At 49.0% G+C, this 18570-nt stretch overlaps 1 protein-coding gene and 1 long non-coding RNA gene across 2 annotated transcripts; one reads left to right on the forward strand and one right to left on the reverse strand.

Moving 5' to 3' along the window:
• Positions 1 to 602: 602 nt before the first annotated feature.
• LOC136476748 (uncharacterized) lies at positions 603 to 1175 on the reverse strand. The gene is made up of 3 exons (XR_010763712.1): positions 1101 to 1175; positions 815 to 898; positions 603 to 738 (listed from the first exon to the last, which is right to left on the reverse strand). It is a non-coding gene; the product is annotated as an uncharacterized lncRNA (long non-coding RNA).
• Positions 1176 to 8601: 7426 nt separating this feature from the next.
• LOC136476441 (protein NRT1/ PTR FAMILY 6.3-like) lies at positions 8602 to 17613 on the forward strand. The gene is made up of 4 exons (XM_066474268.1): positions 8602 to 8914; positions 9143 to 9360; positions 10201 to 10796; positions 16368 to 17613. The coding sequence occupies exons 1-4, from the start codon at positions 8785 to 8787 to the stop codon at positions 17227 to 17229; spliced, it is 1806 nt and encodes a 601-aa protein (XP_066330365.1). The 5' UTR covers positions 8602 to 8784; the 3' UTR covers positions 17230 to 17613.
• Positions 17614 to 18570: the final 957 nt, after the last annotated feature.

An 18570-nucleotide genomic window follows, 5' to 3' on the forward strand; every position in this document is an offset into this window, starting at 1 on the left:
ATTTTTATTGTCTGAAAAGCATAGATTCGTTCACTGTTGCTTGGTAACCCTAGATTCATCTACAAAGCGTATGTACGGTACGTTTGGATTATACACGTTCTAATAAATTTATAGTTAATCTGTGTACTACATTTGTGCCTTTGTAGTAGTGTAGTATGATTAATGTTTCACGGAAAAAAAATTTGTAAGAGTTTCCCTTGTTTTGTGAGCATCCACAGTTACAAACAGAGACATCATTATATATTCTAAGCATTTAATCATCCAAGGAGCAAAATGCAACCACAACGAACATCACAACCAACATAATATGTCCTGCACAGTCCAAATAGTCTACAATGTCTATACAATCCTAAATAGTTATAGAAAAGTAAATACAAAATCCATAATAGTGCATACTAACAGGTACCAAATCCCTCACTGCCTCTTACTCTTGCCCTTACCCTTGTGACCCAGAGCGCTCGTACCTGGAGTGTAAGGGTCACACGGACGGCGTCACCTAGTGCCTAGAGGCGGTGTAGGATGAGTCGAGGGAGTGTCATGGAGCTAAGAGGGGCCAAGCTCCTTGTGCCTCTTGTCCATGTCATCGTCGTCTTCCTCATCCTCGTCCCCATCCCCTATAGCTGCTTGGCTAGAGGAACCCAAGCCTCCTCTGCATGCGGAAGGAACGTACACGTCTTGCGTCATGTCTGTCCTGCAACCACAACGACCAGCCGCACAACGTAGACGACGGGACAGCTTCTGTTGTACAAAACTATGTTAACTGAAAGAATCTAACATATTAATGATATATTTGAAAGAATATTTTTAATCTTACATCCAGGAAGCCAAGTATGTAGTCGTCACTGACTCTCGGCCGAATGCGTTCAATCTCTTCAACTAAGCATTTGAGTGTATTGCCCTGCAACAAAGCTCTTAGTAATAATACTTCTGAACAGATAGCAATAGGTTTTGTTTTCTTTTGTATAAGAATCTAACGTATTATAAGGGTGATACGGCTCGAAGGTGGCACTAACTAAAATAGATAACTCCTAATGTCGGTCCAAGAACGTCTAATGTACTGTTGTGCAACTTAACATAGAAAAATAAGGCAATTGGCTTACCACTCTGTTCAAGATCAGTCCTGCCTCCACCTGCCTTCCTGCACGAGTTGATTGGTCGTATGCCGTGTCTTCATCATTGGAGGACTCGATGTCGGCGTAGTCATCTTCTATCCACTATACCCTCTACCTGCAACGTGTCGCACGCTGGTACCAAGCTTGGTACCGCCTAAACTCACGGTTCGTGTGCGGCTCGTTGTTGCTATCCACGTTGTCGTGCATCTCCTCCCATTGCTCAATAAAGGACTAGTGGTGTCTCTCCCAGTAAAAAATCTTCTTGTTCTTCTCACGATCCAACCTGCACGTATGTCATCGTTACTTGAATTCATGTACATGTCACCATATTAATAGAAATGGACCATCATGAGACATTTGAAATATCAAAACACTTACTTGTGTAAGTCAACGCCAGTCGAGAACAAAGCCGTAGGCCAAAGCTGTCTCACTCCAAATTGGCGTGCAACCCTATCTGGCTGGTGAAACTCAACAGTATAGAAGCAGATTAGAGGGCACCTCATCCTATAGAAGTCATCGTCGAACCCACAAACGTTGTTCAACTGAAAAGGAAGTGCGCCCTCTCCACCGTATGGCTCCCACTCCACCTGCAACATGTCCAAAAAGGATGTTAGATGGTATACTAATCATTTTCAAAGTAGCATAGAAAATAAAATTTACTTACACTAGACGCCGTCAGCATGTCTAGCTCGTTCGTGAACTCAATATACGCCCGGTCTAACCTCACGTATGGAACCCTGACCTAGTACCAAAGGTACGCCCACGTCGACTGCCGACTTGGAGGCTGACCTTGGAACCACTCACGATGAGCCAGAACCTCTGGACAGCCAACTAGAAGACAAGCCCACATCCACAGCTGTAACAGGTACACGCATCCACCAAGTGATGGGTTGGACGAAGACTGACGACACCCCTCGCACAGCTACCGATATAGAAAACACAAGACTACAGAGCCCTAGCTATAGTGACCTGCCTAGTCCCAGTCACTAAGGCAGTGGATCCACATCTAGGACGCACTGTCACCCGTGGCATTGGGGAAGAGAACGTAGGAAACCAGGTGTAGGATCCACGCCCTATAGTAGTACCTAACTGTCTCCTCATCTGCCTCCTCGGGGCACTATGCGAACTCTTCCCGTAGCCAGGAGATGGGAACTCCAGAAGTGCGAGCCCCTTGCTCACCAAGCTCACACCCAAGGAAGGCCTCCACTTGTGCTCTCTAGCCCTCTAACCTGCACTGCCCGATGACTGGGTTGTCGTGAATCCTTAGGCCTAGCATCTTCTGACATTCCTGGAGCATGATTGTCATCTCTCCAAAAGGTAGGTGGAAGCTGTGAGTCTTCGGCCACCACCTATATTAAAGACAAAGCAAGATTACTTATCAAAAAGTCAATCGCATGAACAAGTGGCCATGAATGGAGGCAATGATTCAATTTAATACCTATCAACCAACGCAGTTATGGCCGCTGAGTTGAACTTGGGCAACCCACGATGGACCTAAAAAGAGATGACATCTAGGCCAGCTCTTTGTAGAAAAGGAGTGTACCTATCGTCGTACCGCATGTCCAAGAACCCATTGTGGGTTCTAGGATGAAGGAGCGGAAGGTCCTACATCGAATAAAACAGTCTCCTGTTACTTCACGAACACATGTACGCTCACCAAATTTTGAACAAAACTTAAAGATTATTACCTGCCCCAGCGCTATGAGACGTCCTCTGTGGGTTGCCTCGTACGTTAGGTCGAGCAGGTGAAATTGCTCCATCCTAGAAAAAAAGTGAATGAATTAGAATTTCAATATACAATGAAACATGAACTTAGAAATGTATAAGTAATTGACACAAATACAAGCATAAATTGAGACATGCATAATTAATTAAATGAATACAACAAATATAAAATAATAAAACCAACCAATAGTCCCACCTCACTAATCTGCCATTGGCAACTTCATGAATTATGGCCAAGTCTACCGCACTTGCCGCACTCATACTGCTCGGGGTCAGTAACAAATGAAGTTCCTCTCCCATGCCTCGTTCTTTCGGGTATCTGATCCATAACCATCCTGTGCCTCGTCCTCTGCCTTGATCCACGCTTGTTCCAACGGTAAGCTAGGTCCGCAATGTACTTCGGCCCATCATATGGAGGCCACTCTCTAGGGTCCTAGAAAGGCACGAAGCGGGGGCTCCATGTGTGCACAAGAGTGTCGACACTAAACTCATGAGGTATTCTCCTCTCGATATTATAGTTGCGATGCCTAGTTGCTGCCACCAAATGAGAACATAGAAAGTGGTACTGCCTTGGTTTACCATAAGTGCACTTGAAATCTTGGAGGACAACCACATGTATCCTCGACTCTCGGACCTCACCGTCGAACGTTGTACTGCCCCTATGCTTGACCTGATAAGTCCCTATGGCATGGTCAAAGCATGTAACCTCATGTGTGCCAGCCTTTTCTCTTGCCTTCTCTAGGTGTGCCTTTGGTTTTGGAGCCCATATCTCTCCATCACTCTGCAACTGCAATGCATGAGCGTGTCTATCGTTGAACCAGGAAACAAGCTTATAGAAGGTAAATTGAACGATTGCATTCATGGGCATACCATGTATCCCCAATAGCAACTTATTGAATGACTCCGCCATGTTGCTGCACTGAAACTCATACCTCCATCCACTAGCGTTGTGAGCTCTCGTTCATTTCTCCAAATCCCTCATCAAACCTGTGATCTATTGTCTACCTTCTGCATTTGATGCGGTTCTGACTTGCTCCAATTTTTCCAGAAAGTACTTGTCCTCAAGCTATCGAGCAGCCTCCTGGAACAAATCAAAGTTACCCTTCACACTATCCTTCCAGAGTAGATTCTTGGCAAGGTGCCGAGTACACCAACGATGGTGCAAAGGTGCATACCCCTCTATCTGCTCTCGCATGGCATTAAGTATACCTTGGTGCCTATTAGATATGACGCCAACCTCCCTGCCAGACCCAACCATGTGTATCCAGACTAGCCTCAAGAACCATCCCCAACTATCATTATTCTCCTTCTCAACCAAAGCAAATGCTAAAGGAACCAACTTGTTATTCACGTCACAGGATATGGCTATAAGAAGTGTGCCCTGGTATTTGTCAATCAAGAACGTACCATCAATGGAGAAGACAGGACAACGGTGCCTAAAGGCCTCGACACACTAAGGGAAGCACCAGAAGGCACAGAAGAATATCTGCCTCTCATCCTTCCATGCATTAGGTTTTGGGATGTACTCATAATTTATGCCTGGATTCACCACTTTGATTACATTGAAAAGAACTGGCAGCTGCTCATACCCATCCTCCTAGTCCCCATATATCATCTTCCACGCTCGCTGCTTAGCCCTCCATGCTTTACCATAAGTTATCACATATCCTCCATACAACGCCTCAATGGTCCTAATAATTGTCCTCACCTTCATGTTGGGTTCTCCCTGCAAAATTCCCAACAACCGCTTAGCAATGAGGGTAGATGTCAACTGTCGATGCCTCAGTGTCAGCTCATGGTCAGCACAATTGTGTGGCCCTACAACTTTTGTGATCTTTCATTTTCCAGTTATATGTTGCTTCCTTGCATAAACCCTCTATGGGCAGCGTTCCTTGTCACACACAACTGTGTAACGGCGCTCCGCATATGAATGCAATACCCTGTAAGGCCTCTTTTGTATCACTGCAAAATCCTACAACCACCTCTTCAAAGCAGGGAGGTCATTGAACACCCTCCCATTCTCGATTACCATGTTAGGACCAGCCTCAGGAGCTTCTAGGAGCTCATCATCATGTCCTTCTGCAAACGCCTGATTAGAATGAGCAAGATCGCTGAACTCGTGAACTCTAGGATCACGGCGGCCAGGAAAGATACGCCTCATCATCTCAACATCACTCTCTGTCAGCTCTTCAATAGGGCAATCATCATCAGAATCAAGAGCCCTAGCCATCTCATATGGCTCTGAATCATGCATAATTTCAATACTATTTGAGTCATGGAATTCATCTCCAAAGTGCACTTACGCAGCAACAGGGGGGCACATCCACATTCTCAGGAATGTCTCCTGCAACATCAGTAGAGAAATGAGAAAAGAATGAAAGAAATAGATGTAAGGAATGGGGTAAGCTCCCAAAAACCATACGGTTAAGACACTTACTCAGATGATTCTGTGTCAAAGGGATCTCATAAGGAGGATCTGCCATGGAAACATGAGTCTGACAACCATCTCCAACTACCGCATTGGGGGTAGATTGAGCATCGGGAACCGTAGGTGCAATCTGCACATGCAGATAAGGTTCCGGAATGGGAGGGTCAATGTGTGCCTGATGATCCATTGCTGGGGTAAACCCATGAGAGATGGGATCGACTAACACCCGACGCACAACCACGTCCAAACATTACAGCTGGCTCTTCATAGCCGATCTCACATAATTCTCCCACTGATCCGCACAACCAATTGAGATCATTCGCCTGAATATGTTGGGAGGAGAACCTAGGTGCAGTACACCATCAACTGTAATGCCATCATCTCCAAGGCAATGCAGCTCCTCCCGAGCCCTTGCAACCATCTCACTAAATGAAGGCCTATCATTGAATAGCACAGGCACGCTTTGCATGTCAACAAACTCAACATATCCATAGCGATCGCTTTCAACGGTGCCTCCATGATATATGGTAACTAGGTTGTCCATCTAGTTCAAACATGTAACGAAACACATGTCATTTAGTCCAAATTAGACGATAGATAGTACCTAACAAGTACTTTCTAACTACAAACTAAGTAAATAAGATAATAACTACGTATATATATACAATGTACTCACTAAATAACTAGATCATATGTAGTTAACTAAATATATAACTACATATCTAAGTAGCTATTTAACTATATCTATGTACCTATGTATCTATATTTCTATCTATCGACATATATATCTCACTAGATCACTAACTAAATCAACGACCTGAGTCATCACATTAACTAGTAAATAACAAATGCCAACTAAGTAGGTACATTGCATATTCATAATTTTTACCTTTTCAATGACTGATCCGTGGACGTCGACGGAGTCGCAGCGGACGAAGGGCGTGGGTCGGGCCGACGATCTGGGCCGGCGGTGGCACGGCTGGCCGCTGCAGGTGGCGGGGTCGGCGGTGGCGCGACCGATAACAGCGGTGGCGTGCGGCGGGCGCGGGATGCCTGGGGCTCCGCGCGGCGAGTCCGGCTCGACGGGCGCGGGAGGCACGGCGGCCGCGGCCGAGGGCGGTGGTGGAGGGAGGCAAGGCGGGGCGAGGCCGGCGGTGGAGGGCGGCAAGGCGGGCCGCGACAAGGCAGGGCGCGGGCCGTCCGCTGGGTCGTGGCGCGGGGCGGCCGTGGGGCTCGGGGCGCGCGAGCGGGCACGGTGGAGCGGCACAGACCGGTGCGGGCGCGGGCGAGGGCAGCCGATGGAGGAAGGGCGCGGGCGGCGGCGGCGGCACGGAGCTCGGCTATGCTAGGGTGAGAGAGGGAGAGCAAGAGAGGAAGAGAGGTGCGGGCCATCGGTATTAAAGGCTCGGCGTCAGTCACTCTGGCGTCGAGCTCGGCGCCAAGATCTACGGCGCCGAGCTCGGCGCAAAGATCTACGGCGCCGAGCTCGGCGCCAGACTGCCATGTCATCTACCGTGCCCAGGAGCTCGGCGCCAGAGATGCTGGCGCCGAGACATGTTAGCTCGGCGCCAGCACCAATGGCGCCGAGCTAAGAGTCCATTTTCTGAATTCTTTCCGTCAAAAGTCTATTTGTAAGAAACTTTCAAAAAAAGGATCAAAATGTAAAAAATTCGGTCGTCGTGACATTATTGTTGTGTACATTTTTTTTAATGTACGTGGATGCTCACGTACACATATGGCCGCAAAAATAACGTACCTCTATGAGCATCTTTGAAAGACTAAGCTAGCAGGTCTTAATATCAACGAAGGCATCTGATATTGACAAAGACATAGTGATGCTAAATACTATATAATAAAATGTAGAAAAATACGAGCACCATGTTAAATCAAGAGATTTTAGTCTGGACGGGCATATTTCAAAGAAACGTAAGTAGTAGACCAGCTCCTTCATCATTATGTACCTCTTGTGACCAATGAGAAGTCAAGGGCTTGTTTGATCCCGGTTTGATTATTATAATCTGGATTATGCATAGGATTACAAGTTGGGCTTTCAGCATTCATAATCTCCCATAACCTGGTTTCACCTGGATTATGGGATTATGGTAATAAAGAAGTTTAATTATAATAATCCATCATATAATCTACACGATCAAAATATGATTATATAATCTAATTATTATAATCAGAAGGATATCCAAACCGGGTTAGTCTATGCATGCTAAGGCCTTGGACTTCGATGGCTTTTACCCAACTTCTTATAATTCCAATAGGAGGATGTAAAAAAAACTCCCGCATATAATAGGAAGCCCATTTCAAAATCGGTGCCTTTTATACTTTCCATTCTAGAACAAATGAACATCTCGCACCTTAAGGAGTCAACAAATTTCAAGTCTGGCTAGATTTATAGAAAATAGTATTGACATTTATATCTCTAAGCATGTCTGTTTTGAAAATATAAGATGTGAGATATCCAAGAAACATCTTGATTCCTTGAGAAAAAGAAAAAGAAAAAACACCTCCTGAAATGAGGTTGTGAACAATGTGATGTGGTTTTACGGTTACCTACCCGTTTTTGCTCGTGGGGTTGGTTTGTATATTACAGTAAGTAGTAGCCAAAAGGCATGCGAGCAAACGAGGAGGGCCCAAAATCGCCTTTTTGCTTGTGGAAAAGAGTCCCGAGGACAATGAGAAAGAAAAGAAGCGCGTGGTGCTTGGCCGCGTGTGGGACAGTGCAGGTGGATTTGTAGTAGCAGCAGCAGCAGTTTCCGTTTCTCCAGACTTATCAACGTATAATAACTACCGTCCATGCACATCCCCCCGTTCCGTTAGGCAAGGCCAAGTGCCCTTATCCCCTCTTCTATTCTATCTACTCGTTTTCAGTAGCCTGCCCTTCAAGGAGGATTTCAATGGGGATTTCATAGAGTTTTATGGACATTAAATATGCTGACATGACACTATCTTGATGAAGAGAGAAGATAAAAGTTTCATGAGAGTAGAGAGAGTTTTATCTCCATAAAACTCTTCTGCACTGTTTCTAAAATATGGGTATGTTGAAAACTGGGAGATGAAACTTCCACTGAGACTGGCATAACACGCCTTGTCTTGCCTTGCCTGCCCCCAAAATCGCCTTTTTTTAATATATATTTAGTAAGTATATCAAAAAGTAACAACTGCTATGCATAAATAAAAGGCGGAATGCATGTTATATGTTATCCACCTCCTGTGATTATCCACTGATCCGGGGGGCCCACAGAGCAGGCGCGAGATTCTCCCGGAAATGCCCCCGGCGCGAACGGTTATTATATATAGCGGGCAACGCCCAGCCCGGCAGAGCACGGCAGTCCGCACCCCGCACCGCACAGGCACAGCACAGCGAGGCAGCCCGGTGCCGGCCGGCAACCGCACCTAGTCTGGTCTCGTCTCTGGGTGTCTGGCTGGGTCTCCCGTCTCGTCTCCTCCCAAATCCTTCCACGTAGCCCCGGCCGGCAGTAGGGAGGCGAAGAGAAGAGAAGAGAGAAGATGGTCGGGCTCCTCCCCGAGACCAATGCCGCGGCGGAGACCGACGTCCTCCTCGACGCCTGGGACTTCAAGGGCCGCCCGGCCCCGCGCGCCACCACCGGCCGCTGGGGCGCCGCCGCCATGATCCTAGGTACGTTGGTTGGGTTGATCCGAGTCCGGCCGACCGCCACGGGCCGGCCGGCCGGCCGGCCGGGTTCCTCTCTCGTTCCATCCCACCCGGCGGCAGGCAGATCTAGCATGCGTCGATCGAGATCGATCGCTCGCTGTCGCTGACGGTCGACGCTGAACGTACTGAAGGATGAAAAATAATGCATGGGCTGTTCCTGACTCCTGACCTGTGTCTGTGGTGCTGCTGCAGTGGCGGAGCTGAACGAGCGGCTGACCACGCTGGGCATCGCCGTGAACCTGGTGACGTACCTCACGGGCACCATGCACCTGGGCAACGCCGAGTCCGCCAACGTCGTCACCAACTTCATGGGCACCTCCTTCATGCTCTGCCTCCTCGGCGGCTTCGTCGCCGACTCATTCCTCGGCCGATACCTCACCATCGCCATCTTCACCGCCGTCCAGGCATCGGTCAGTATCATCGCTACTCTCTCCTTCCTCCCACAAACTTGGGATTCTTTCGATTCTGTTTTCCTTTTTTTGTTCTCTGCTTCGATAATCCATTCATTCATTCAAGTCCATTAATGTCACCGGCGTGCTCTGCTCTCTAGATGTCGGTCAGTCAGTTTTGCTGGATGGGTCCGCCGGTCAATCCCCTCTGTCATTTCATCATCGACAAAAAAAAAAATCTGCTTGGGCTTTTCATGTTATTATCATTATTCCCTTCCCTAGTAGGAGCAGGACTAGTAGTCAGTAAAAACCAAATAAAAATTGGAACTTTGCATCCACAAGATGCTCCTTCTCTGAAAAGAACGCGGACCCAAACAAACAAAAGGAGGCTATGTAATCAATTTCAATTCAGTCATCATCGCCGTCGTCATATATCTCCCGTCCCTGTGGATGGAACATATATACATGCTGACAAGATCCATGCCCATCCCATGCATGGAGTGATGGTGCTGGACAGCCGGGGTCCAAGTCACTCCAATTTCCTTTCCATTATTATCAGTAGAGTTAGATTCGATCCTGACATCATCTGTCTGTCAATCTACCTCACCTGATGAAAGCGTAAAACTAAACAGATTTCTAATTTATTATTACTGCACACTGCACGCCCGCCGGAAAAGAGCAGTAATTTTAAATTTAATCTGCACGAGTTTTGTTTGTTTCGGTTTATATACTACTGATAATCACCCAAAGATTTAAAAGGTTGGATTTTGACAAATAATACATACAGCTGCTAGCTGTTGATACATACAAAGTACAGTAAGTAATTTGTTTGTTTGCGTACGTGCGTGATTGGGCGCGCAGGGCGTGACGATCCTGACGATCTCGACGGCGGCGCCGGGTCTGCGTCCGGCGGCGTGCTCCGGCAACACCGGTGAGTGCGCACGCGCGTCGGGCGCGCAGCTGGGAGTGATGTACCTCGCCCTGTACCTGACGGCGCTGGGCACGGGCGGGCTCAAGTCGAGCGTGTCCGGCTTCGGCTCCGACCAGTTCGACGAGTCGGACCGGGGCGAGAAGCACCAGATGATGCGCTTCTTCAACTGGTTCTTCTTCTTCATCTCCCTCGGCTCCCTGCTGGCCGTCACCGTGCTCGTCTACGTCCAGGACAACCTGGGCAGGCGCTGGGGCTACGGCGCCTGCGCCTGCGCCATCGCCGTTGGGCTCGTCGTCTTCCTCGCCGGCACGCGCAGGTACCGGTTCAAGAAGTTGGTGGGGAGCCCGCTCACGCAGATCGCGGCCGTCGTCGTGGCGGCGTGGCGGAAGCGCCGGCTCCCGCTCCCCGCTGACCCCGCCATGCTCTACGACATCGACGTCGGTAAGGCCGCCGCCGCTGCGGCCGAGGAAGGTTCCGGCAAGAAGAGCAAGCGCAAGGAGCGCCTCCCCCACACCGACCAGTTCCGGTAAGCTCTAGCTGGCTTTTGCCTACCTACCTTTTACTTACTGACTACTTTCCAAAACATCTACTGCTTTTGTTTACTTTTGTCCATCGTCATCGCCATGCTCTAGTAATGGTAATTACCTTACCAAATGAGTCAAGTTTCTGCTTAATTACCTTACTTACTTGACTGGCCAGGCCGGTTGCCCAAAAAAAAAACTTATACTACCATCTGACTAATAATACTTCAGTAGTATGTAATGGATTAATTAGCTAAGTGATGGCGTCAGTCAAAACAAGAGTCCAAGGAAGATGGACTGGCAGCACACCAATAGGTTTTTTTTTTTTTTTTGCCTCTCATCTGTATAACACACACGTCCACACAACACACGCCACCCCACGCGTGAGACGCACGCTTGGAACCTGTCCAAGCGGAGACTGTTGAAAATAGGAACAAAGTCCCGGTGAGCACTTGCGTGAGCTGAGACTCGAACGTAGACGTACGTGGACGTGCGCCTGGCGTCATTGCCAACCGCACTACATGCGGTCCTCACCAATAGGGTTATTTGCCTTACTATTGGTTGACCTCATTTGTCAGTCTCACTTGTATTGTAACCAGAGAGAGGGACTTAGGGGATGTTTGGTTGCACCTCTTAAATTTTAGTCGTTGTCCCATCGAATGTTTGGATATATGTATGGAGTATTAAATATAGACTAATTACGAAACTAATTACATAGTTTACGACTAATTTGCGAGACGAATATTTTAAGTCTAATTAGTCCATGATTTGACAATGATTTGCTACAGTAAACATGTGCTAATGACGGATTAATTAGGCTTTAAAAATTCATCTCGTGGAGTACCGACGGATTATGTAATTTATTTTTTTATTAATATCCGAATACCACATACAACATCCTCCTGATATACCTCCTAAATTTTAATCACTACGTCCAAACACCCTCTTAGAGCAAGTGAGAGACACAGCAATCGCAGACAAACAACAGAGAGGAAGGGGGTGTATGTACTGTCTGTCTCCATTCTCCAAAAACAATATACAATTGCCAGCTAGGCTAGGGTACAAATCCAAACCAGTCCAATGCATGTAGATGCAAACGGATGGATTGCACAATCGAGTGCACTGTTTTGTCCTCTCCATCTCCCTATATCGTTTTCTCCCAGCTTGCATCGCCCGCTCACGTGGTGTATGTACTATGGATGAATTCATGGCAAATTCATTCATACCACAGCTGCCAATTGCATGCCTTCCCTACTAAAGTCCACAATCTCATTAACAGCCGATGCCGTCCCTCGCCGGTGGCCAGCCAAGGCTCCGTTCTGCAGGACTTATTGCTGCTGCGACTGGTTTATAGGGCTAATTTGTTATGAGAAAAAAACATTGTTTCATGACTGAAAATGTATGACTGAATATGCCTTATAAGCTCAAGCGAACATAGCCCAAAACCTTCCTTGCTTGGCATGGCAGACGGGGTCAGTCACTGACAAGTGGTCCTGTACACCCCCTCTCAACGTCAACCATCGCCGCCGGGGCGGGCCCGTCCTCCCTGTCCAGTCACCCATTTGCTAGACGCCGCACACGCGTAGCACCTCTCCCTCTCGCTTGACTTAGCCTTTCGCGTAGCTTTAGCGAACATCTTATGTTAAGTGATGTCGCCCACGCAACGTATGATGTTTAGGGAAAGAGGATAAGACCTCCGGCGAGCGACAAATGGCTGAGTTTGGCAGCACCCAGACCAATAATTGCGCTATTCTAATGCTCCCTAGGGGGACGGAGATGGGTCACGGACTGTGCTGTGCTCCCTCCCTCTTTGCCTGCCCTGTTGCTGTCTGTCCCCCCGGCCATCCGGGTGCGCTGCTATCCAGCCTTTCGCTTGGTCGTAAACAATTTCTAACTAGAACAGTATTTTCTCTTACACTAAATCAGTCAATAGTAATAATCCACGATCGTATACGATCGTATCAGCGCCAGCCGAACAGGCTGATCATCCCTTGTTGTCCTCCTCTGCCCGGTGCTCTGCACTGCTACTGCTGCATCCATCCAACACTAGCAAATATCCGCACGAAATTTTCAGGGCAGAGTGTAGGTATTGTATAAATACCAATATATACATGTTTATACTGTATGGTCCAACTGAATACCTGCTGAAATTCAGAGAGGCGGAATATACTAGTACTATTAGTAGTACAAAACTGGAAGAAGATGCGAGGAAAAACAGGGGGGGAGGTCGGCATGCGAGGCCAAAAGGGCTTGATCTCGCTTGTTGTCTAGCTGCAGTCCTCAGTTTTTTTTTGTCATTAGCGAGGTTTGGGAGTCTTTTTTATTTTTTAATGTAATGGCACCTTTCAATTAAGTAGAATAGAATTGGCCTAGTTTTTAAAAAAAAACCAGGCCTAAAAACCTTACAGACCCACTGATCCCCCAAGAACACAAAAGCTCTTACGACTACCCCACGGGGAGTCTTGTGAGGAGGAAGAAAGCAGCCCCTCACCCACCTAGTAGCTTGTAGCTTCACTTTCTCAAGACTTGTACTGACATATCAGTTTTCGGAGTTAGACTTTTCCTGAGAGCTGCAGCTGCATTGAAAATGTGATATAGCAAGGCGTCGTAACTTTGGCGGTTTGAATTGAAATGTTGAATAGTGGTAGTGAGTAAGTAGCTCCAATGGGATGTAGACAGGACTGGAAGAGTGTACATATGGGATCTTGGTATGGAGGGGTCAGAATCTGCATCCAGCTGGTGGCATAAGATTAGTTAATTATTGGCATTAGCTCTGCATTCCTCTCTAGCCTACAGAAGAAGAACCGTGGAGAAGAACGGTTTCTTGTTGGAGATGTGATGATGACATGAGTATAGAGGAATGACCAAGTTACAGCAAAAGCTAACCTAATTTACTCTAGCATAGAAGAAAACGCCAGACTCATCAGCATCAACTTTTTCCTTTCCTCACTCACTTGGAAATTAAGTTGCAGTAGAACATTGTCTGTCCTGTCGATATGTGTAGCCAGCCAACAATAGTAGCCTTTCAAAATCTCGAGACTTTCGCTGTAGAATCACATCAGGGAAGAAAAATGACACGGACATTTGCTTCAAAACGAAACCAAAATGGGATTCAGCTAGGGTGACGGCTGACGGCATAGCGAAGCTCCTTTCAGATGAAATTACTTTCAACAGACCTGATTGATCCTGGAATAAAAAGAGGTTTGGTGACCAACAGTGACCACTGACACACTCACAGACAGACAGACTTGATCATACACGTGTGACATGTGTGCGCTGAAACTAAACATATTCCTTCATATATGGGTTATGATATGAACTCACAGTACAGTGGGGCACTATATAACATAACACTAGAAGTCTAGAAGGGCTATAGCTGATCTGAATCCCCAAAAGAGAGCCCTACAGATACGCATTCCCTCAATTATTAGATCACTGTTACCAGGACGTGTGCACTGCACACCGAAAGGCCCCTCAAAAGCCAGAGGAAAGGCGGGTGCATGATTGTTAGTTTCAGGGGGGCAAATGAAATGGAGATCGGCAGCATGATTCAGCGGTGGACGCGAAAGGCTCAAAGGCACAGGGAAGTGTTGATCTTGCATTGGAGAGGGACAGAGCAGCAGCAGCAACGTGGTGTGTGTGGGGAACCTTCCTGCTCGCCTAGCTGCTATGGACCAACGGACGGACGGACGGGCGGACGACGAGTGGCCGCCATGGATGGCGACGGCCAAATCTATCTATCTAACCGATCGGAGCAACCTTTTGCATCCCTCTCTCACTCTCACATGCTGCTGCTGCCGTCTAGGTAGGTTGGCCGTCGTCTTTGGCATGGCTCCCTTGGCACTGCATCTCTTTCTTTCTCTCTGTACGTGTTTGGTGTGGTGATGGTGTGGCCATGCATCATGTCCTCTGGTGTGGAAAAGCTGTGGACAAAGATCACTGGAGGGATCGACGAGACCATCTCATGGACGCATGGACCATCACCATACGTGGTAGGTAAAGCAGCCTGCACTGCAGGCATGTGATGGTGCCTGCCGTTGCCATCCCCCATCCGTGCTCTCTTACGCCGGCCTGATCAAGATTAGTGGCTGCTAACCCTTGCTTACTTGCAGCCATCAAAACTCGAAACCGACCCTCCTCTTTTTTACGGCCCTTTTCCTGTTACTTTTAGAAGACGGTGTTAGTGAGTGGTGTCCGGGACCTGAACACGTGACCTCGTCGGGGTTCGGACAAATGGGCATGGCGGTCGGCATCGATCGGCACGGACATGGCCGGGACTCCTCACAGTTTTCTGAAGGGTTCGAGGCCCATGTCCTCCTGCTGGCAAATTCCCTGCCGTGAGTTGGGTTCATCTCGGTCGCAATACTTTTGCACATGACTACATGAGCAGCATATGACAAAGACAGGGGAGGGGTATGGTATTCCCTTTGCTGAGTGATCACATGAGGAAGCCTCAGATTAACGTCAGATGTGCCCACTAACCCTCTCCTTTGTGCCTTATCTTATCGATAAGGCATCGCAACTGAGCCTGACCATAATGCTTGTTTAAGTCTCTTCAGAGTTCCACACTTTTGAGTCGTCGTCCATGATGGTGATGCTATGCAATGCTATGCTACCCGGTCTATCTGGGGAAGGAAGGATGCTTTGCTTACACCTGCATCATTGCATATTTGCACTGCATGAACAGGTGTTTGTTTCTTGTACCTGATTGGGCCTCAACAGTTCACCAGCCCACCATGTGGAGGGGATTGGGAAAGATTATTGCCACACCTGACGCACTGAATCTCTTGTTTCTTCAACTTGAAAATAAAAAATACCCGGCGTGTCTCACTCTCATTCCATAGCAGGGCCTCTGGCAGGCAGGCTGATACTGATGATGACCTGTTTAAATGATAAGCTCTGACGACTCATTAGGTGTCGTCGACGATTCTCTTCTCTCTCCCGAGTGATTATTGAGATGGTGATCGCGTCTTCTATAATACGGAGTAAGAAATACAGATGCCCCTGCATGCTGGACGCATCGTCGTATGTAGGCCGGCCATCTGCTTGAACTAGCACTAGCTCTGAACAATTGTTTAGGTGTCTGATTGGGTTCGTGTCTCCATCTCGTGCAGAATCTCGCGCCTGTGACCACGGCTTTAGTCTGCGCATGCCTTGCTTGGTGTTTTCCTCAAAGCCCAAAACCACTTTGCATTTTGCATGCCTCTCTGTTTCAGCTTAAAGTGGTCCACTGATAGCGACCTGAATGCTTGAAAAGAGCAATTTTTTTTCAGAGAACATTTCAAGAATGAACTTTTTAATAAGCATCTTATATATAATATATATATGTGTGTCACTGCTTGATTGGGAAAAAAATGATATTATAATTAACTTTACTGTGTGTCTTTGTTTTCTGAAGAAAGCACAAGAAAAAAAAAAAAACAGATTTACTCTGTCTGAACTCTGAACAGAAGCTCCTGCTTGTTTATCCTTTCAGCTTTTGATTGAATGCTGTTGCTTGAATATTTATCTTTTTCAAAATCTAACAGCAGCAGCTGACGGTTTGGTTTTCCCGCGTGTTTAATCTGGTACTGCAGCTTCCTGGACCACGCCGCCATCAACGAGGAGCCGGCGGCGGAGCCGAGCAAGTGGCGGCTGGCGACGCTGACGGACGTGGAGGAGGTGAAGACGGTGGTGCGGATGCTGCCCATCTGGGCAACCACTATCATGTTCTGGACGGTGTACGCGCAGATGACCACCTTCTCGGTGTCGCAGGCCACCACCATGGACCGCCACATCGGGTCCTCCTTCCAGATTCCCGCCGGTTCGCTCACCGTCTTCTTCGTCGGCTCCATCCTCCTCACCGTCCCCGTCTACGACCGGATCGTGGTGCCCGTGGCGCGCCGCGTGAGCGGCAACCCGCACGGCCTCACCCCGCTGCAGCGGATCGGCGTGGGCCTCGCCCTCTCCGTGGTGGCCATGGCGGGTGCCGCGCTCACGGAGATCAGGCGGCTCCGCGTGGCGCGCGACGCCGCCGTGCCCGCGGGCGGCGTGGTGCCCATGTCCGTGTTCTGGCTCATCCCGCAGTTCTTCCTGGTGGGCGCCGGCGAGGCGTTCACGTACATCGGCCAGCTCGACTTCTTCCTCCGCGAGTGCCCCAAGGGGATGAAGACCATGAGCACGGGGCTGTTCCTCAGCACCCTGTCGCTGGGGTTCTTCGTCAGCTCCGCGCTCGTCGCCGCCGTGCACAGGGTCACGGGCGACCGCCACCCCTGGATCGCCGACGACCTCAACAAGGGCAGGCTCGACAACTTCTACTGGCTGCTCGCCGTCATCTGCCTCGCCAATCTGTTCGTCTACCTCGTCGCCGCCAGGTGGTACAAGTACAAGGCCGGACGACCCGGCGCCGACGGCAGCGTCAACGGCGTCGAGATGGCCGACGAGCCCATGCTCCACTGATCGATGATCGACGAGGCACGCGACGACGACGTACCCCCTGCTATACCAAGCATATGATCCGTCCGATCGTCGATCAAATCCAACGGCTCTGATTGATTGCTCCGCCCGCGTGTTGTACCGTCGTGTCATGTGTTACTCAGTCGTCAGTGTATACGAGTGTGTGTATCTTCTTCTATATCAAAGTGTGTAGTACGCGCTGATACGATGCATCGGCGCGTGCGTACGCGTGTAGTATAAAAATTAATAACTTTGTCTCTTAGAGGGGAGGGGGAATGTAAAACCGCGCAAGGGTTTACTTAATTAGGCGGAAGGATGGTGGGGCCGAGGTGTCGGTGATAGTGTTACTGCATTTTTTTGTATATCGTCATGCAGCTTGTTCGTTTGGCTGTGGCTTGTCGTAAACGATCGTAAATTTCTAGTCGGAACAGTATTTTTCTCTCACACAAACCAGACAGCAGTACTTCTTTACGAACCAGCAACGATACGAACCAGCCAACCGAACAGGCTGATGGTGGGAAGGGAAAAAAAATCATCCACTGCAATCTTTAAATCATGCATGAGAGGAGCAGAAAATAGAGGATGTCATGTGTGCTGCTTTTGGTTGATTTGATTGACCTACAAAAATTTCGAAAACCCTTTTTTCCCAGCGTTGCCATAAGAACTTTGAGAAAATTTGAAAGGTCAGTGTCGGGACCGAATACTGGGGTACCCAAAGAGGAGGAGCTAATAACCATCAAACGTTAATTCTTCCGAACAGGTAAGAACGCAACTACACTTCTTGCCCAAACGACTGAAGATTGGCTCCGCCTCGTCCGACCCCTGAGGGTCAGCTCCACCTCGTCCGACCCCCGAGGGATGGACTCCGCCTCGCCCGACGTCTGGGGCAAACTCCGCTTCGCCCGACGACCGAGGGCAGGCTCCGCCTCGCCGGACGCCCAGGGGCTGGACTCCACCTCGCCCGATGTCCGGGGGCAGACTCCGCCTCGCCCGACGTCTGGGGGCAAACCCCGCCTCGCCCGACGACTGAGGGCTGGCTTCGCCTCGCCCGATGTCCGAGGGCAGGCTCTGCCTCGCCCGACGTCCGAGGGCTGGCTCCGCCTCACCTGACGTCCGAGGGCAGACTCCGCCTCGCCCGATGTCCGAGGGCAGGCTCCGCCACGCCAGACGTTCGAGGCCAGGCTCCGCCTCGCCAGACGTTCGAGGGCTGGCTCCGCCTCACCCGACGTCCGAGGGCAAACTCCGCCTCGCCCGACGTCTATGTGCTACTCCTTCATAACTACGCGTGCAGATAAGGTGGGGCACTCAAGTCAACCGCAATACCGAGGACCATACCTGCACGCC

The sequence above is a fragment of the Miscanthus floridulus genome, chromosome 8 (assembly GCF_019320115.1).
Source record: "Miscanthus floridulus cultivar M001 chromosome 8, ASM1932011v1, whole genome shotgun sequence".
NCBI classification, from domain to species: Eukaryota; Viridiplantae; Streptophyta; class Magnoliopsida; order Poales; family Poaceae; genus Miscanthus; species Miscanthus floridulus.